Here is a 21268-nt window from a genome sequence, read left to right as displayed (position 1 = left end):
TTAACATTTCTCAGAAATTCCATGACCAGTGCTAGAGTGCTTTATGCATGCTTGCATGGGGTTTTAATATCAACATAATATATACCTTACATTCATAACTCATGATTCATATTTTTGCCATATTTTGCGATATTGTTAAAAATATATTGCCAGGAATACAAATATATTTTTATAAGTAATACAAATAACCTCCATTATCATAAGGTTTGAAAATGGAGGTAAGGTATGCTGAACAGCAGAGTCAGAACGAGCTGGAACAACAATAGTTGTGGTTTCCTCTTCAAGACTCTGTTGAGGGAACACCTGAGGCTCAGTCTGCAAAGGCTGATCAGCAGAAGGTAGGCTCATGGGTGGAGGAGGCTGACTCCTGGCATGAGTGGCTGAACTCAAGGGTTGCGCTTGCTGAGTGGTTGGCGGATGCGCAGTAGCAAGTTCCTGAGGAACGAGTTGAGGTTCCTGCGGTGTGAGCTGAGAGCGAAAAGGTAGTGGCTGCGCAGAACGCAGTAAAAATCTCGCAAGTTGAGGCTCCTGAGGCGCAAGGCTAAGGTGTTGAGGTGCTTGCCTTGAGGAGGGTTGAGCTCGCTGCAGCGAGAGCTGAGGAGACTGACTCATGGACGGGAGAGGTTGTTGTACCTCAACCGAGTGTTGCATCACTGGTGGAGCAGCAAGTGGAGGCGGAGGAAGAGAGGTATAATCCTCCTGATCCCATTGTAAAAGTTGCCTTAAGGAAGGCGGAGGCTGAACACCACTGGGAACAGCAAACTCAGAACGTGGCTCAACATCGTACGCCTGGCAGGTGGAACTGCGATCAGGCGGAGCGAGCGCAGGCGGAGGGAGTGTAGGCGGAGGCGGAGGCGCAACACTCTCAGCCCGACACTCACGCATCAAGTCCGAAAGCTGTGCTTGCATGGACTGTAGTAGAGTCCACTTGGGGTCGGCAGAAACTACAGTAGGCTGAGGTAAAGCCTTAACAGTCGAGCTCTGTTGTGGCAGAACCTTACTCCTCTTAGGCGGAGTGCATTCAACTGATGACTGAGGAGAGTCAGAGCTAACCCAATGACTGCATCCGGGTTGTTGAACTCTAACTTCGTACGTCTGGCATAGGTCTGGACTTTACGTTTAAGAGGTCTTGAGACCTGAGACCAGCGTTTTCTCCCCTAAATTTCTTCTGCAGACGAGCAAAATAAGGGCTCAATCGTCTGCGGGTGGGAGTGACGGTCTCGGTAAGACACGCCCACAACCACCGAGGATACTTCTGTGCGCCGATCAAGGCCTGCTGAACCCTTCTGCCCTTCGACATTGCTTCTCCCCTGGGCTTGGGAGCTTGCAAGAGGTCCCGGACTGGGAGGACGACTGGCGCGCACAGAAGTACCCTCACGCACAACACTGAACTTTGCGCTAATCACTTATCACTTTGATTTTCTGTTTGCACTTATTTCACTGAACTCGAAACTTTAAGTGGTTTGTACCTGAAACACGCAATTCTATCCTTTCTCAAAAGTTAGTAATTGCGAAAACAGAATTACAATGTAACAGAAAAATCTAATGAAAGATAAATAATTCAGTGGCTGGAAAGAGACTAAACACTAGATCACTCTAGAAACGTTTACTTTCTTCCCCTAAAGAGACTAGGGAGAAGAGCCAAAAACGATAACAACGTTACTCGTACGCCTGGCAGGCTTGAATGAAACGTTTATCCTCTTTCTCCCTCCGTCTCTATCTCTCTCTCTCTCTCTCTCTCTCTCTTGACTTAGAACCTGAGAGAAGAGCCCAATCATATATATCGTTAAAACATATTATTGTTAAAGGAAAAAACTGAAATATTTCCCAAAATGAAAAGTTCCTTTATTAGGATTAAAACCATTAAGTTAAGAAAGAATGAACAAAACGCTAGACACGGTTACTCTTACTGCAATGTGAAACCGTGAAAATTCTTTCTCTATCGTAACGATAGAGTGCAAGTTGAACGTTCTGAACGTCAACAACTGCAGAGACAAAACAAAACGTTAGTTCAACTTTGAAAACAGTACTAGACTATCAAAGAAATTCTTTCAAAGACATTAAAATAGCATAATATGTTAACAGGTAAAACCGAAATGACGGGCTCAATGTTAATTAACTTCGGTACCAAGAAAAGACCGCCTACTATTAGGAAGGTCGAATATAAACAAATATAAAAATTAATTTTAATAAGTTTATAAAAAAAGGAAGTTAATCGCTTTTGTAAAGCAAAATTAAGAAAGAGAGTCTATACTCTCTTAGACACCAACACTTCCGTCTAAGGGAAGGGTCGGCCATTAAAGGTGAAAGAGAGTTCATACTCTCTTCGTCACCATAATTAATCAAATTAATTCCAAAAGCTAACTAAGCTAATATAGAAGTTTCCAGTAAAGCGACAGCCGAAATCAAAGAGAAATACTTCACCAAAGTCGTGAAAATACTCCAAGAACATAAGCGTATCCCAGAACGTCTAGCAGGAAGCACGACAGAGGAATAATTGAGGAGGTGTCAACAAGAAGTACTTGAGTACCTGGCCACAGGTGGCGCTGGTAAGTACACCCCCTTCTAGTATTGTGATAGCTGGCGTATCCCTCCATAGAATTCTGTCGGGCAACGGAGTTGACAGCTACATGATTATCGGGTAAGTTTAATATTGAAAAAAGAAAATTACCATTCAAGAAACAATTTTCAGTTCTCAACCTGTGCGAGTAAAAGCCCACCAAGTCAAATGGCATCAATATCAAGACAGTTGTTGTTTCAGATGCACGTTAACTTATATTGTGCTATATTTTTTGCTTGGCATCCTTTTCTTTATTTATTAGCCCTTAAATATGGGGCCTAAGAAGAATAAAAATTAAAGTAGTCAAGTGAAAAGGAAAACAGTGAGAACAACAATCAAACTGACAAGGAAATTGTTGCTAAACACGAAAATGGAGTGAGTATTTTGGATAAAGAAGTACATTGCTTTGTTAACTCAAAATTGTGGCTAAAAGTTACCACAAAATCCAATGAAAACCCTTACTTCCAGACTTAAGACTGAAATAAGAGTTAGTTGCTCTGGTATACATAAGCTTATACAGTATCTTATAAACATTCATGCACATACATACTTATAAATACATATCTATTTACATATCAAAGATGAACAAACCATTTCTACAAAAAAATGGGTCTTCAAGTCATGATACCAGAAGTCAAACCTTGAAAATGCCACTGCACCTTGATTATCTAACAATGATTAACATGAACAAAATATCCTGAACTTACTTTCAAAATTTATCTTTACTATCAACTACACTGTCTTCTATCTCCTTTTGTCTTACAGAATTCTCCTCCTTCTTTTTACGAAGAAAAGCAGGTAATGTCTCTTGATCAAGATGATGCATGTATGACAAGAATATTGTCCACATAAAAGATGCAACTGAAACCACCACAACTCTGTTCCTCTCAGCTACATAAGCAAAATTCAAAGTTTGGATGACTGGCCAAACACACATACCAACCTGAAAAAATTTGTCATTACTAAGGTAAAAGAATACATAATAAGCAACAATTATGTTCATAAAACATTTATGTAATAAATTACCCAGACTACAAAGCTTCACAACTCACTCAGTAAGTTTAAAAAAACATGACAAATTCGAAGATGATTTGTATTTTTCCTAACCATACAAACCTTAGCTATTTACATTGGGTTTACCTTTTAGCGCAGCTGAAATGACGAGCCAATAGTTTTAACGAGGGTTAATTACCCCCGCGCTAGTTAGCGGGGCGTAGGGAAAGGGTAGCTTGCTACCCCTCCCCCCCCACACACCGGTGACTGGCTTCACTTCACTTAGAGGTAGGACTTGACTTGGGGGTCAGGGATGGCGGGCACATATGTGTAAATAGCTAAGGTTTGTATGGTTAGGAAAAATACAAATTATCTTCGAATTTGTCATTTGTTCCGTAACCAAAATACAAACCACGCTATTTACATTGGGTGACTTACCCCTTAGGAAGGATGGAAAGTCCCCAGCCTTACTGACTTCGGCTTGCCCGGGGGCTCAATCTCTCAGTGAGCAGCACTAGAGAAAAGGAGCCCCTGCACCTCAAAAGTTCCTAGCATCGCTAGGAACGAGTGGCCTACATAAGCAGTGTGTGGAGGAAAGAGTGACTCGTCCTATGAAGTTGACCTTGAGACCTTTAGATAGGAATCTAGGATAGGACGTTCCCAATACCACCTCGTCAGGGTATGGGGGACGCAACAGTATTAAGCTTAATACTAGGAGCACAAAGAAGCATGGGTTACCTGCAGAGGTCGAGGTCAGCTATGCGAGGACCAGGATGCTGCTGCCCCAAGAGAGGGGACAATGAAGAAAGAAGTGGGGGTCAGACATACTCTTTCATTCACGCAGACTAAGACCGGGTAACAACGCCCTCAACCTACTGCTACTTGTCCAAAAAGGAGCCTGAGGTTAGACCAGCTGTTGTGCAGGCACCACAGGGCCGATAGAAAATGTATCGAGGCTCCTGTGGGTCACGTCTTGCAGGTAGTGGGCTGTGAAGGTCGTCTGACGCTTCCAGACCCCAGCTTGAAGTACCTGCGTCACAGAGAAGTTTCTCTTGAAGGCCAGGGATGTAGCAACACCCCTGACATCGTGTGCCCTAGGGCGACGTGACGAAGGAGGGTCTGGATTCAAGGCATGGTAAATAACCCTTTGAATCCAAGCTGAGATGGTGTTCCTGGTGACCCTCCTCTTAGTCCTGCCTGTGCTCACAAACAAAGCTCGCACTTGAGGACGGGCTGCAGCCGTTCTCTTCAAGTAATGCCTCAGACACCTCACTGGACATAGTAGCAGCTGGTCTGGGTCGCTTGTTACAGAACGGAGACTTGAAATCCTGAAAGAGTCGAAGCGAGGATCCGGCACTCCAGGATTCTGAGTCTTGGCAACAAACTCAGGGACGAACCTGAACGTTACCTCCCCCCATCCCCTTGAATGGGCGATGTCATACGAGAGACCATGAAGTTCACTAACCCGCTTGGCCGAAGCCAAAGCGAATAGGAAAGCCGTCTTCCAAGACAGGTGGCGATCAGAGGCCTGGCGTAATGGTTCGAAGGGAGGTCTCTTAAGAGCCCTGAGGACTCGAACCACGTTCCAAGGAGGAGGTCTCACTTCCGACTGGGGGCAAGTAAGCTCATAGCTACGTATGAGTAAAGAGAGTTCTAGCGAAGAAGAAATATCCACACCCTTTAGCCTGAAGGCCAAGCTTAAGGCTGAGCGATAGCCTTTCACTGCCGAGACAGAAAGGCGCATTTCTTCCCGCAGATAAACGAGAAGTCCGCTATTGCTGGAATAGTGGCATCGAGTGGAGAGATACCCCTCCCACGACACCAACCACAAAAGACTCTCCACTTTGCTTGGTAGACTCCCTCAGAGGACCTTCGCAGGTGCCGAGACATTCTCTCCGCAACCTGTTGCAAAAAGCCTCTCTCCGTGAGGAGACGCTGGATAGTCTCCAGGCGTGAAGCCGAGGCGAGGCCACGGCCCTGTGAGGGACGCCGGAGTGGGGTTGTCTGAGAAGCTCGTGTCGTGGAGGAAGTTCCCTCGGGAGCTCCGTCAGGAGTTGCAGAAGGTCCGGGAACCATTCCGCGTGATGCCATAGCGGAGCTACCAGAGTCATCGAACAGTTGACCGATAGTCTGGTCCTGTTGAGCACCCTTCTCATCAGACAGAACGGTGGGAAGGCGTACACGTCGATGTTGTCCCACCGTTGCTGGAAAGCATCTTGCCAGAGTGCCTTGGGGTCCGGGACTGGGGAGCAGTACAGGGGCAGCTTGAAGTTCAACGCTGTCGCCAACAAGTCCACAGTCGGAGAACCCCACAAAGTCAGGACTTTGTTGGCTATCTGAGGATCCAAAGACCACTCGGTACTCACTATCTGCGAGGCCCTGCTCAGACTGTCGGCGAGCACATTCCTCTTGCCAGGAATGAAGCGAGCTGATAGTGTTATCGAGTGGGTTTCGGTCCACCTCAGAATCTCTACTGCAAGATGGGATAGCTGCTGCGAAAAAGTGCCTCCCTGCTTGTTGATATAAGCCACTACCGTGGTGTTGTCGCTCATCACCACCACGGAGTGACCCGCCAGGGACCGTTGGAACTGCTGAAGAGCCAGAAAGACGGCCTTCAATTCTAGCAGGTTGATGTGTAGGCACTTTTTTGATTCTGACCAAAGACCTGAGGCCCTCTGGTTCAGAACGTGCGCCCCCCACCCTTCTTTTGACGCGTCCGAAAACAGAGTCAATTCCGGGGGGAGGACGAGAAGACTCCCTCCCTTCCGCAGGTTCTCGTCGATCAGCCACCACCGCAAGTCCGTCTGTTCCAAAGACCCCATCGGAATCAGAATGTCCGGAGAATCGGATCCTTGATTCCACCGGGACTTGAGCCGCCACTGCAGGGATCTCATCCTGAGGCGGCTGTTTGGAACCAGACGGGACAGGGAGGATAGGTGACCTAAGAGACGCAACCACGACTGGGCGGGGAGCTCTTCTCGCCTGAGGAAGGGTTTCGCCACAACTCCTCAGCCTTGCTATCCGGTCGTCTGATGGAAAGGCTTTGTGGAGATTGGTGTCTATTAGCATGCCTAGATAAACCAGTCGTTGGGACGGCTGCAGAGAGGACTTCTCAAGGTTTACCACGATCCCCAGATCCTGGCAAAGATCCAGAAGCCTGTCTCGGTGCCGAAGAAGGGTCGACTCCGAGTCTGCTAGGACCAGCCAATCGTCCAGATAACGAAGAAGATGAATGCCGTTCCTGTGCGCCCAAGATGAAATCAGGGTGAATACCCTGGTGAACACCTGAGGAGCTGTGGAGAGACCGAAACACAGCACCTTGAACTGGTAGATCTTGTTGTCTAGGCAGAATCTTAGGTACTTCCTGGAAGACGGATGGATTGGGATCTGGAAGTACGCGTCCTTTAGATCCAGTGTGCACATGAAGTCTTGTGGTCTCACCGCAAGTCTGACCGTGCCTGCTGTCTCCATGCTGAACCGGGTTTGCTTGACAAACCCGTTCAGAGCTGAGAGATCGATGACAGGTCTCCAGCCTCCAGACGCCTTCTTTACAAGAAAGAGTCGACTGAAGAAGCCTGGGGAGCCGTCGACGACCTCCTGGAGAGCACCCTTCTCGAGCATGGTCTCGACTTCGGCCCGAAGGGCCAGCCCCTTTGACGACCCCGTGGCATAGGAGCTCAACGACACTGGATTCGCTGTCAAGGGAGGTCGAGATGTTGTGAACGGGACGCGATAGCCTTGGCCGATCACTGAGACCGTCCAAGCATCGGCCCCGTGTTGCTGCCACCTGCGGACGCAACGCTGAAGGCATCCCCCCACAGGTGGACACGCAGGGGGACTGCCACCCCTAGGGCTTGTGGCCGCGGCCGCTACCCCTAGGAGTCTTGCCTCCCCTGGAGGACTTACCGCCCCTCTTGACCTTGGCTGGAAAGGGCTGGGGCTTAGACACCACCTTCTTAACTGCCGGTGCCTGCTTCGGAGCCTTACGAGGCTGCTGCTGCTGTTGCGGCGGAGCTGGAGGCTTATAGGGCCGAGCTGTAAGGGCCCTATGGAGGAGGGAGTCCGTGCTGGATTTCCTCCACCTCTCAGCCGTTCGCTCCATGTCCTGAGGCTCAAACAAGTTCTCCCCAAGAAGGGAAGCATGTCTGAGCCTACACACATCCACGGCGGGGACCTTCGGATGGAATCTCTCGGTCACAGCATCGCGCCGCTTCAACATCGAGTTGGCCCACAGGGTGGTGACCTGGTGCGCCAAAAACTCGATGGAGCGGGTGCCCGAGAGCAAGAAGGTCTCCAGGGCCTTCCTATTGGTCTCCTTAGACAAATCCTCGGAGCGTAATAGGATGCCCAGAGTTCCTAGCCAAAAGTCCAGCCACGAAGTGGCCTGCATGGCACACTTCGCGACCTTTTCATGGCTAAGGATCTCTGCCGCCGAGAACGACACCTGTCGGGTAGAGAGCTTCTCAAGGGGAACTCCCTTCGCCAGCTCCTCCACGGAGTGATGGAGAGGAAGAGCGAGGCTGGACTCACCCAAGATCTCAAAATACCTCCTCTGCTGAAGACGCGGAGGAGGGATGAGCTTGTTCCCGGCAGAGGAACGACTGGAGGAGGCAAGAATCGCGAGTTGAGCGTTGGCCCTAGCTCTGGCACTCTTCAGACCCCGAGACCAGGGCAGAGCCGCACTGGACTTAGGGGCCTTCCGAACGTCAAACACTTCGTCCAAGATAGTGTCCTTGCCTTCACGGGGGGCGATCACGGGGTCCATAAGCCCGTTAAGTTGCCTTATCAGGCTCAGGACCTGCCAGAAGGTATGTTCGGATTCCTGCTGATCTCCTCCCTGCGGGCTGGCAGCTAAGTCTCCTGTCCCCGGAATCTCTTCCTGGGGTGAAGCGTGGACGTTCCCCCGGGGAGCCGTGGGTTCCTGGCGAATCCTCGAAGATGATTTCGGGACGGTCTTGGAGTCCTTGGATTCCCTCCTGGGAGGGATACAGGATTCCAACAAAGAGGTTCGAAGAGCCCCTTCTGCACGAGACGATTCTCCTCCATGAAGCGAAGTCTCCCCCCTTGGTGCCGAGGGGAAGACTAGCGCTTCACTGGACTCACCCGAGGACGGAAAAGCCTCGTCCACGGGAGAAGGAGAAAACACTCGAGCAGGAGAAGGGGGCTTCGCGACAGACCTCTTGGGAACCAACTTCGCCCTGGGGGAACTCACCACGAAGTCCACTCCTCTCTTTCTCTTCAGCGAAGGAGAGGCAGCCATTGGTTTGTCACCCTGATCGGCGAGTGCTGGTTTCATTACCCTCACTAACGCCTGCATCAGAGGACCAAACCAAGTCTGTTGCTCCACGGACACAGAGTCCGAAATCCTTGCTGGAGGGAAAGGGATCGGGCGATCCTTTGGAGTGGACACCACAGTACCTGCCTGAAAAGAAGGGGGGGAAGAAGGATGCACTAACCTCTCCGCAGTTTCTTCCCTGTCCTGCACAACAGTCCTGCGTTTGGATGGAGGCGATCCCGAGCGCTGTCTGGGAACACGCGTTCCTACTGCTACCACTGGCTGCGAAATTCGCCGCGAACGATGGTCGCGCGAAGGTGAACGGTAGCGCGGGTGAGCAGGCGAGCGGTCGCGCGGGCGCACAGGCGAGGGATCGCGCGGGCGCGCAGGCGAGCGGGCGAGTGGGCGCGAGGGTGCACAGGCGAACGAGAGCGTGGCCGAGTCGGCGAACGAACGCGTTGGCGTGATGGTGAGGGAACGCGTTGCCGCGTGGGCGAGGAAGGTTGCTGGCGACGTAGGTCAGGAGACCTGTAGCGCGAGGGAGAGCGATTGCAAGCAGGCGATCGGTGGTGAGCTGGCGAACGCTGACGCGCAGGTAAGCGATGGCGCGTTGTCCCATGGTGACACGTTGGCGAGCGATAGCGCGCAGGACGCGCAGGTGAATGATCGCGCGATGGCGAGCTAGCAGATGGAGAATCATGTTCTTCCAGAATCTCAGGTCGACGACGCGTTGGAGAACGCGTGCGCGCAGGCTGTAAGTCACGCGGGCGGTCCGGAGATCGCAGATGATCAGGTGATCGTTGACGCATAGGAGAACGCTGACGAACAGGCGATACTAGGATTGTCTGTGAACGCTGGCGAGCAGGTGATCGCTGGCGAGCAAGGGGGCGACGCGTGAGATCCTGTGAAGGAGCAGTTGGCGCGGCGGGTTCACGAACAGGAACAGGAAGAGCGTAGGCGCGTGGGCGAACATGTGCTTTAGAAACACGCGCTGGAGAACGCGGACGATGTTGAGTAGACACAAGATGAGGATCGCGAGAGAGCTCAGGAGACTGATGGCGCGCAGGGCGCCCAACAGGGACTGCAGGATGATCAGAGACCACAGGGGAGCACTGGCGAGCAAGAGGGCGATGATCCTCAAAAGAGCGCTGACGAACGGAAGAGCGCTGACGAGCAGGAGAGCGCCTGTGCGCTAACACTGCAGAAGGGCAAGCAGGAGAATGCTGGCGCGATAAGCGCTCTTCAGGAACCACAGGATGGAGGATGTCCTCAGGAGAGCGCTGACGAGGAGGGCAAACATCAGGAGAGCGCCGGCGAACAGGTGAGCGCTGACGAGCAGGAGAGCATTGACGAGCAGGAGAGCGCTGACGAGCAGGAGAGCGCCTGTGCGCTAACACTGCACGTGCAAGGGAAGAATCCCTTTGCCCCGAAGGGACCGTTGCCCGTCGGGTGACGAGGTCCCCAGAAGGTGAAGTTCTAGCAGGAGTAGGAGAACGATCCGCAGAGAAGTCCAAAGGAGCAGGCGCTGTAGGCTGAGTACGACGAGGAGAGTCCCCTTCGGAGGAAGAAGATCCAAAAAGGCGCCTCTTAACCCCCTTATAAGGGGAAGGGAGGCCCTTGCGACGCAGCGGACGGTGAGCCTTATGGCGAAGGCGGCCACAGGGAAGATCATCAGGACCATCAGTCCTCCGAAGGGGAGTCTCAGTCAAGGCACTCCCCTTAGAGGGAAGCTGAACAGCAGAAGAGCCCGTAGGACTCACTTCCCCCTTCGAAGGATGTACGGAAGGGGGAGGAGAGCCGTCAGCACCAACATCCTCAACTGCACCTGCAGAGGATTGCCAAGCCCCGTCGGAGGCCTCTGCCACCACGATGTCGACGATAGACAGAGGGTCTACCTCTGCTACCGCCGGCGACTGCTTAACGGCGGCCCCCAACGAGACAAGGTCAATCAAGGCGACCCTGGAGGGCAAGCCCTTAAGCCCCAGGGAAGCCCACATCTGTAAAAGATCATCATTAGACAACGAATTATCAATAACCTCCCCTGGAGGAGGAGGGGGAACCGCCCCGCTATGGGAGGCGACGCCCACTCCCCCCACCCAAGGTCGGGAAACAGAACTAGGGCCTGCGCTACCACTCGGCCAACTCTCCTTAGGAGCCGGACGAGGGGGAGCTTCGGAGGAGGTTTGGGCGGCGAAAGAAGAGTCCCGAGAACCCTCCTCCTTCAAGGCAACCCCCGAAGGAGAACGGTCTCTCTTGGACTTCTTCTTACGCCGGCGGCCAAACCTTTCCCACTGGGAGGCAGACAACTCCCTACACTCACTACACGTTTTCCTGGTCACACTGTCGGCCCCGACACTGAGGGCAAAGGGTGTGAGGATCCATATCCCAGGCCGACATAAAGGTCCCACAAGGGCGGCCGGCAACACCAGGGCACGTACACATAGCAAAGATAATATAATAGGTAGTCAACTTCAAACACACACACAAGCTGTAGAGAAAAAGCAGAAAAAAGATTAAAGGCTGTCAACGAGGATGACGGACAGACACGTCTGTTCATCGCCGAGCCAAAAGTGAAGTGAAGCAAGTCACCGGTGTGTGTGTGTGTGTATGGGGGGGGGGGGTAGCAAGCTACCCTTCCCCTACCCCCCGCTAACTAGCGCGGGGGTAATTAACCCTCGTTAAAACTATTGGCTCGTCATTTCAGCTGCGCTAAAAGGTAAACCCAATGTAAATAGCGTGGTTTGTATTTCGGTTACGGAACAAATACAATTTCTAATAAGTTTATTATTTTGGTATTTAACTGAAAAATTCAGTACAATACTTATGTTGTATTGGAAGATTGGCTTCTTAACCTAATTAAAACTGTACAGATCTTCCTTAAATCTTCCATTATCTTAAATACTTTACATTACTGTATATACTAACTTGAGAGCCCTAGAAGTTGGCCAGCACCTGACTTCAGTTAGCAAGCTTTGCTAACATACAGTGGTTGGTAACCATGGTAGGACACTATTGGGGGGAGAGGCTGGGAAGGATTTCAGTTAAATTCTGAAATAATTAATTTAATCATCAAAACTATTTTGATTTGGTGACGTCTTACCCAACATTTACCAAGCTGCACCCCACACTAATTTGGCTGGTGGGCTATTGGGAGTATAAATAATAAAACCTACTTTTCATGAGTAATCCATACTGAATGTGCAATGAGTCTGTATCTGAATTAGCCCACTCTTAACCCTGGAGAGGTAAACGTCTAAATCGATAACGTAACAGGTAACCGTGTAGTTCCGGTAACGCATTTTATTTTATGAATTTTTTATACATATAATTCTAGCTATCTACGACTAGCATATACTCAATAAAAAACATGGAAGTGACTTAATGATTTTTTATTAACCGAGACCTGAAAACTTTTGTTGATTTTGAGAAACTACCACTCTCGGGGCCCTGGGAGCCTTTGTCCTTGCTACTTGATAAAAACAGCCTAATGGTAGTTTCTAGGAATCCCTGAGGCATATTCAGTTGAAAAATGAACCTCCTAGGCTGAAAACAGAAAAATCTGGAAAGAAAAGAAAAAGGGGGAAATTTTTAGTAACGAAAAAAAAAGTTACATGTGACAAAAATATTTTTTTCTAATATAAATTATAAATTGAGACTGCTGAAATTTGTATATATAAAATTTGAATAATAGATAAATAAGATGATATATGAAAATCCTGAAATAAAAAAAGTTAACTATTTTTTAAAAAATTTAAAAAAAAAATAACTAGTACTGATAATAAATTTTCCCCTTTCATATCTAAACTATTCCAGTCTATGTGACCTAAATTATCCAAAAATTATTGCTAGAATTGAAGAAAATATTAAGATAAAACAGAAAATAATGAATACTAACCATTCTGCGCTACATTCAGTGCATTTTCAGTTGAAAGATGAACCTCCTAGGCTAAAAACTGAAGAGAAAAAAACACATTACTAATATTGGCTAAATTAAACTATAGATGGTAATCCTACATACAATATACCATTAGCATCATGTTCTCAAATCATCTATCAACGTTCACTATAAGTATCAAAACACTATTCGCAGAAATAAATATATTGTAATCAATATTGTAAAACTTGTGAAAATCAATCACAGTCACTTACCAGGTAAACGTGTAGCGTATACGCTACCAGGAAAAACAAAAATGGCGATTTCCGAAAACCGGCGAGAGAGAGGACAATGGCAGTTGTTCCTTCGGCTGTGTCTCTGGTCTAACTAACAGGTGCTGGGTAAATTTCCACTCAGAAGCCGAACCCAAGTGGCGCGGAAGTGAAAAAGTGGTTTTGCGCATATAGGCGGTAGCGTATACGCTACAAGTTTACCTGTCCAGGGTTAAAGGTTGTAAATAGGCCTTGGTATAATTCAAGTAAGTCTGATAGCCCAAAGCATGAGAAGGAGTCACAAAATCTGTCTGATAGAACCTTCGCTTCTCATTTGATAGATCCTAGCTCCTTATCAGATCCTAGCTCCTTATCAGAGTTGTAAAGTTTTTTATTTCATATTTCATAACACTTTACGCAGCCCAAAATTAAGGGATTTTGACGAAGGAAAAATCTATTTCTGGGGAGAGACCTGTGACGCCCGGCGAAAAGGGTCCTTCTTACACTTTTCTAATATAAATCTTCCAAATATACTAGAGAAAGATAAAACATGGAATGCAGAGGTTACAACCCTCGCGCGAACACCTTGTTGGTGTCGTGTATTTATCAAGGGCGTGTGGAAACCACTATTCACAGGCTGTCTTCCATTTAGATAATCCCTTCATCAAAGGGGAGGGCCGTGACAGGCCCTAGAGAATACAGTTGGGCTACGCCACCGACACCTACTACTCGCGCTCTCCAGGTCATCCTTCTGCAAGAACATATGGCTTGGCAAGGAAAGGGTGGGTCCGTACAAAAATAACTGGGAAGGGTTTCACCGGGCGTCACAGGTCTCTCCCCAGAAATAGATTTTTCCTTCGTCAAAATACCTTTTCTGGGTCGATCTGTGACAGCCGGTGAAAATGTACCAGAGAATGCCTTCCAAGCCCAACAAAGTAATAACATAATGCGGAGCATACAATCACCATGTACGACAATAATATATAATAATGTAAGAAACGTCCAATTACCAACTAGCCAAATGACATAGGGAGCGTAAAGCTAAATAACTAAGACGACAAGGAATCAACTGAGTGTCAAATCGCAAAAGGCATCAAACCTTACATGTCTAAGCATATCTAAACCTTAAAGAAACAGTAACTACAATAACAGTTAAACCATAGGAATTAAACATGGCAAATATCATAGGGCTAACGAACTACCCAGGAGAGTGACGACGTGGTGTGAGTGGCGGGTAGGAGGGAGAAGAGGAGAGATGGAAGAAAGGAAGAAGCCGAGATTAATGGAGAGGGAATAGGCTCCTCGCTGCCATCGTCGGGTATTTAAGGGCCTGTAAAATCTTTAGATAGTGGCGTAAGACAACCATAGGGGATTTCCAACCCGTATATTTTTTGTTTAAAAATCATCAAAGTCCCTGTTCTGGAAGTAATTGATGTAGGTATCTACTGTCCGTATATCATGAGCCTGGGGAAATGATTCCGGATTAGTATGTTTAAAGAAGTAGAGGATTTGTTGCCTGATGCCGTGAATGGACATAGTACCTCCTTGTTCCCCGATAGCCAAGGGGCCAGACGAGCGGGTGGCAGTTCTAGCTAAAAAAGGCCTTGAGAGTAGTGACTGAACACACAGGAAAGATCCTGGGGAAGAAGAATAATCTTCCGAGGGGAGCAACTATTTTGCGGATCCTCATTTCTTAGCTAGGAAATCATTGTCTGGAGAAAGGAGTTCTTCGGCTGTAGGGAGGAAATCTATGTTTTCCGGGTTCGTGAGAGCTGCTAGTTCTGATATTCCATCACCTGAGGCCAAAGCCGTTAGAAATAAAGTCTTCCTAAGAAGAGTGATAAGAGCAGGATTCATTGTCCGTGTCCGGCGCAAGTTTTGAGGACAACGTTCATAGACCAGAGTCCTTTTGTGGCCAAACCGAAGGTCAAAGCCTAGCACATGTTTTTGGAATAGATGAGAAATAGGAATCAGCTAGGTTAATGTTAAACCCAACAAGGAAGATCTTCTTCAAAGCTTTCTTGATGGTGGTTAAAGTGCTAACTGTTAGGCATTTGTCAAATAAGAACCTCAAGAAAGAGATGTCTATATTCGGAGACATATGAGTATGGTCTGAACTCTTAGTGAATCTGCTAGTTGTTAACGGCCGAATCATATTGGCAAATTGTCGCGTCCCTTTTGTCTGATTCGATGTAGAGATCGATTTCCGGTTCAATGTTCGCGTCTCTACAAGCTGCAATCTTCCTGTAGTCCACAAAGTCAGAGTTTCGGCTACCTTTGAGCAATCTGACACAGTGAGTTTGGATTACTTGAGTCAGTTTGGGGAACGGAATCCGGAAAGGACGGAGTTTCAACTCGAGGAGGAGAGGAAACCAACTGTTCTTGGCCAGTGAGGTGGTACCAAAACCACTGCCCCCCGGAAGCAGCGTAGTTTGTGTAAAAGCCACATTAGAAGATTCACTGGGGGAAATAAGTAAACCTTCTTCTAATGGTTCCTGAGTATCCACCGGAATGAAATTATGTCTAGAAACCATTCTGACTCCAGTGGTTCCGTCCTGGCTAATGAGTCTGCTCTCACATTCTGGACTCCCGCAAGGTGAGTTACTGACAGGATCCAGTTCTTTTCTGTTGGCCAGGTGAAGATAGTGACCAGGATCCGATTCAGGTTGGGTGACTTGGATCTTCCCCTGTTGACGCAGTGTACCACGTCTGTTCTGTCTGACACTACTCTGATGTGGCTCGACCTCGGAGGAGAGAGTCTCTTCAGGGTCAAGAACACTGCCATGTCTTCGAGAACATTGATATGGGTCTGTTTCATGGCGGGTGACCAAGACCCCTGAAACATCTGATGTTCGGAGTAATCCCCCCATCCACTTAGAGGCGCGGCTGTATGGAATGTCTCTTGTGGAGGTGGGAATTGTAGAGGAACCGATTTGGAGAGGTTCTTCAGTTCGGACCATGGGCGTAGTCTCATTTTCAAGACAGAGGGGATCTTTGAGACCTTGTCTCTTAAAGGTACTGTAGCTCTCTTTCTCCAAACTCGATTGATGTCTTTGAATTTTTGTTATTGAAGTGAATTGGAGAAGGCTGATGATACTTTCTAAGGTTCTTCTGAACCTCTGTTTGTGTTTGAGAAAATTCTTGTTCTTGGAAGCTATTCCTCTTACCTTTTTGGAAGGGAGAGACAACGTGTGCTTCGAAAGGTGCCACTGAATGTCTAACCATTCTAAGTGGCCTGATGGTTGCAGGCGAGACTTTTGGAGATTGACCCGAAATCACAGGTTGTCGAGAAATCGAAGTACTTCCTTCGTAGCTCTGTTGCCTTCTATGGCCGACCGGGCCCAAATGAGCCAACCGTCCAGACAAGCCATGATCTGTACCTCTTGGTTCCTGAGTTGATCTAACACTGTCTCTCCCAGTTTCGTGAATATCCTGGGATCAATGTTGAGGCTGAAGAGCCTGTCTTGAACGCAAAGGCTTTCCTGCCTAGGCGGAAACCCAGATAAGAAGAGAAGTTTCGAGCAATAGGCACATGATAATAGTCGTCGGTAAGATCGACAGAGGTGGTGACGGCCCCACGGGGAAGTAAGGTCCGTACCTGAGAGATAGTCATCATCCGGAACTTGCCGCAGAGAATGTAAGAGTTTAGCTTTGACAAGTCCCGGTCCACTCTCAATGCCGACAAGCCTTTCTTCGGAATTTTGAACAGGCGGCCTTGGAACTTCGGTGATCGGTCCCGTTTGATTGCTTTCTTCTTGAGTAACTCTGTGGTGTACTCTTTCAGGATGCGAGTGGATTTCTGGGAGAGGGTCACTGGTGGAGGAGGAGGACCTTGTGGCCATTTCCACTTCAAACCTTTAGAGATTATGCTAAGCCGTGGAGCTCACTCTCACACTTGGCTGAGGCCAGAGCTAATAAGAACACTATCTTGAGGGTGAGGTCTTTATCTAGGATATCCTTGAGGGGTTCGAAGGGAGGCCTTGTCAAAACCTTGAGAACCTTGGCTACGTCTCATTGCGGGACCCGAGAGGCGAGGGGGGAACAAGATTGCTCGAAACTTCTGATGAGCATGGAAATCTGGCGAGAGGCCCCCAGGTCGATGTCTCAGAGTTGAAACACCTGCCCCAGGGCTGCTCGGACCCCCTTGATGGCTGGAATGGAGACCCCCAAGTCGTCCCTCAGATGGACCAGGAAGTCTGCAATCTTGTGGACTGATACAGCCAGAGGTCTCAGATTCTTTGTGGCATACCACTTCACAAACGTGGCCCATTTGGCCTGGTACACCAAGCTCGAGGACTTCCGAAGATACCCTGACATCCTCGAAGCTGTCTTCTCCGAGTATCCCTCTTTCCTTAACAGACGCTCGATAACCTCCACGCGTGTAGCTGAAGGCAATGAGGGTTTTCGTGAAACCTTCGGAAGTGGGGCTGGTGCAGGAGATCTTCCCTTATTGGCAGGGGCCATGGAGGAAGGGTGGCCAGGTCCTGTAGATCCGCGAACCACTCTCTCTCCGGCCACCAGGGCGCTACCAAAGTCATCCTTGTAGCCTTCGATAGTCTGAGCCTGTTGAGCACCTGCCTGAGAATTCCGAAGGGGGGAAAGGCATAAGCGTCGAGTCCGTCCCACGAGTGCTGGAAGGCGTCCTCGAACGCTGCTGCCGGGTCTGACACATGAGAACAGAATATGGGGAGCTGCGTGTTGAGCCTCGTGGCAAACAGGTCTATCACTGGTGAGCCCCACAACTGGAGGACCTTCTGGGCCACTTGTGGGTGTAGGGACCACTCCAACCCCACTACTTGCCCTGCTCTGCTGAGGCCATCGGCTAAAATGTTTCTCTTTCCCGGAATGAACCTGGCTGTGAGAATGATGTGTTTCCTCTCGGCCCATTCCAAGATCCGAGACGTGAGATCGCACAGCTCCCTTGACCTCAATCCTCCTTGTTTCTTGGTGTAGGCCATCCCGGTGGCGTTGTCGCACATGAGGGCTATTGTGTTTCCCTGAAGGCGATGGGCGAATATTGCGAGGGCCTTTTGAACTGCCAGGAGCTCGAGCAGGTTTATGTGGAGGAGCTTCTCCTCCGGAAACCACTTTCCCTCTGCTGTCTCTTCGAGCAGATGGGCTCCCCAACACTCCTTTGACGCGTCCGTGAAGAGCAACATCTCCGGAGGAGAGGACGCGAAAGGAACCCCCCGTAGGGTGTTCGCCCTGTCGGACCACCAGAGGAGCATGTTTCTGGTGGCTTGAGTCATCCTGACTAAGCCTGAGGCGGGTCTCCCGGTGACCAGAGGTCCTTTAGATTCCACTGGACCGGCCTCAGCTTGAGCCTCCCCTGAGGAACTAGCTTCTCCAGCGAGACCAGGTGGCCCACGAGTCTCTGCCAATCTTTGGCTCTCACTGGTGCATTTGTTAGGAATGGTTGCATAACATGATTCAGATTGACCAGTCTCTCTTGAGAGGGGAATGCTCCTGCTAACTGGGAGTCCAGGACCATCCCTAGGTACGTCATCCTGGTGGTGGGGTCCAACTGGGACTTCTCTAAATTGATGGTAAACCCCCGTTCTTTGCAGAACTGTCACAGCTTTGCCCCCTGCTCCTTTAAGGCTGCCTCTGAGGCTGAAAACAGCAACCAGTCGTCGAGATACCTGATCAACATGATGCCCTGCTTGTGTGCCCATGCTGATACTACGGTGAACACCTTCGTGAACACCTGAGGGGCCGTTGACAGGCCGAAGCAGAGGGTCCTGAACTGTAGGGACTGGGATCCCCACTTCGCCCTGAGGAACTTCCTGCTGGATGGGTGTAAGGGGATCTGAAAGTAGGCGTCCTTGAGGTCCAGGGACATCATGAAATCCCCTTTTCTCAAGGCTGCCAGTACCGACTTCGGCGTGTCCATCTTGAAGGACGTCTTCTTGATGAACTTGTTCAGGGCCGAGAGGTCGATGACTGGTCTCCAACCTCCCGTAGCTTTCTCCAGCAGGATGAGCCTGCTGTAGAACCCCGGGGACGATTCCTGGACGGGTTGCAGAGCTCCTTTGTTCAACATGGCTGACACCTCCTCCTGCAAGGCTGCTCTCTTCTTGTGATCCTTGGGGGCCAGCCACACCGCCCGATGTTCGGGAATCAGGAAGGGAATCCTGTATCCCTCTCTGAGGACTGCCACGGACCACGGGTCCGCACCGTTGTCCCGCCATGCTTGCCAATAGTGTTTGAGGCATTCCCACACCTGTGGCATGGGAAGGTGTAGGGGGCCTCCCTTCCTATCTCCTTCTGGGGAGACGGTTTGAGCGGCCTCGTCTCGAGCCCGCGTACTTCTGTCTAAAGGAGGCCTGGGTTGGGGTACCACTTCTGCGGGAGGGCCGCGGGGACTGATGCCAGGAAGGGGCGGGGCCTCCTGCCTAGCTGGTGACGTAGGCGGGTAGGCCCCATCCACAGATGGTCTTCTATGGGGAGGACGTCTTGCCGTTGACTGTCTGGGCTCCGCCCGAGTCTTTAAGTTTCCCCACTCTCTCCATAGTTTCTGCTACCGTCTAAAGGGGGAACAGGGTCTCACCCCACACCGTAGCATTTCTCAGGAATCTTGCCTCACGTTAGGGGAGTCTACGGGGGAGCCTGTTCAGTACCGTATCTCTCCTCCTTAATACCCAGTTTGCTGTCTGGGTCAGGGACTGGAATGTAAGGAACTTAATAGCTTTGCCCCCGGAACGTATGAGATCATGTAGTAGAGCTTGGTTTTCTGGCACCGAGAGATCGTGGGAGAGCTGGAAACCTGCTAGGGTGCATGCCCACCAGTCCGGCCAGGAGGCCACATTTATGATGTCCTGCGATGTGTCCTCCATCATAGCGACCTCCGCCTGAGAGAAGACCACTGGGGCAGTAAGGCTCCTGTCATCAGTACTGCCCTGACTCAAGAGTCGTGACGGCTTCTTCCAAAGTCCGAGGCCCTGCAGGCCGTCTGTCTGGCACATAAAATTTCTTCTGGGTCCTCAGTCCAGGCAGGAGCTTGAAGGACCCTTGGGCTCTAAGGGAGTTCTTGTGCCCCGAGACATACCGGTCAATGTGGTCCATGCCCAGGGCCACGTCCGGAGACAGAGGTAGGGTCAAGGATGGCTTCTGCTGTACCGGGTTACCCACCATCCTTCCCAAACACAAAAGCCAGGCCTGCTCCGAGGACGGTTTGGGCTCGTCTAGCCTGTGCTGGTGCCGAATCAGTGATAACACCTTCCTCTAGGAGGACACTTCATCGGGAGAACATTCGCCAGTATCCAATAATCCCTCTACCACTTGATCCTCCGTGTCAGCTGTATCCTCGATCACGGATGGATGCGTGAGGGCGGCCGTAGCCCTGACATCCAGCCGGCTCGATGGAGCGGCTGCCTCCATCACGGATGGACCCGCTGAGATGGAGGTAGCTGTCATGGGTCTACCCCCTCCCGGGGGAATCCGTGGAGAGTGACTGCCCTGTTGTGCCCGCGGCTGCATCTGATGCCTGGATGGAGCCGGTGAGACTTTAGGTGTGGGAACAAAGCTGCCGGGCTGTGCCAGCGGCTTCCTCCGCTGCACGGATGGAGCCGGTGACTTGCCGGGCAAGGGCAAGGAAAAGTTAGTGTGTGCCAACGGCTGCATCCGAAGCGTGGACAGAGCCGAAGAGACACTGGGCAAGGGCACGGAATCGGCTCCAGCGGCTGCCAAGGCAGGCACTGGAGCGACAAGAGCCCTGTTTGACCTGCAAGGGGGAAAAGCCACTTTAGCCCTCTTCTTTCTGGGACACTTCTTCTTCTTGTTCTTCTTCCTCGTAAACTTGGCCCTCTTCCTCGTCGGGCCTGAATTAGAGCTCGACTTCTTCCTCTTAGACTTCTTTCTCTTTTTCTTCCTCTCCTGGTCTCTGGAGTCTTCCGACGATGACGAGCTGGAGGACGAGGAAACGTCCGAGGAAGATGAAGAGGAAGAGGAGCTATCCGAGTCTTCTCCCACCAACCTGGGGGCCTGCAATTGTGCTACTGGGGTGACGGGTGACATGACGTCATGCGGTAGCGTAACCGAAGGCGCTGGGGGCGTGCGTAGTGCCCCACGTGAGGCAAACCAGCCAGAGAACTCTTCGTCCTGCCTCATGGGTGACCTGAAGGGCGTCCTTGGCGCCATCCACATAATGGAATCGGGGTCCGACGAGCCCGTGGCTTTCCTTTCTCTGTCTCGATCGCCCACGGACACCACTGTTCCTGAAAAGCACTGCCATGATGGGGGGGAAGGAGCTGGGGTTCCTGACCTCCCCCACACCGGGTCTTCACTCGAGGCGG

At 50.2% G+C, this 21268-nt stretch overlaps 1 protein-coding gene across 4 annotated transcripts in view; it reads right to left on the bottom strand.

The window, feature by feature from the left end:
- Positions 1 to 3267: 3267 nt before the first annotated feature.
- The window catches only part of LOC137627926 (PXMP2/4 family protein 4-like), a 100592-nt gene continuing 82591 nt past the window's right edge, over positions 3268 to 21268 (bottom strand). For all 4 annotated transcript variants that reach the window (XM_068359384.1, XM_068359386.1, XM_068359387.1 and 1 more), the window contains one exon: positions 3268 to 3503. In XM_068359384.1, coding sequence (XP_068215485.1) covers positions 3270 to 3503 — 234 coding nt within the window. In that variant the 3' untranslated portion in view covers positions 3268 to 3269. The remainder of the gene's footprint in view (positions 3504 to 21268) is intronic.

The sequence above is a fragment of the Palaemon carinicauda genome, chromosome 2 (genome assembly GCF_036898095.1).
Source record: "Palaemon carinicauda isolate YSFRI2023 chromosome 2, ASM3689809v2, whole genome shotgun sequence".
In the NCBI taxonomy this organism is placed as follows: domain Eukaryota; kingdom Metazoa; phylum Arthropoda; class Malacostraca; order Decapoda; family Palaemonidae; genus Palaemon; species Palaemon carinicauda.
The sequence above is the reverse complement of the archived record's forward strand: the minus strand, read 5'-3'. Positions and strand labels throughout refer to the sequence as shown.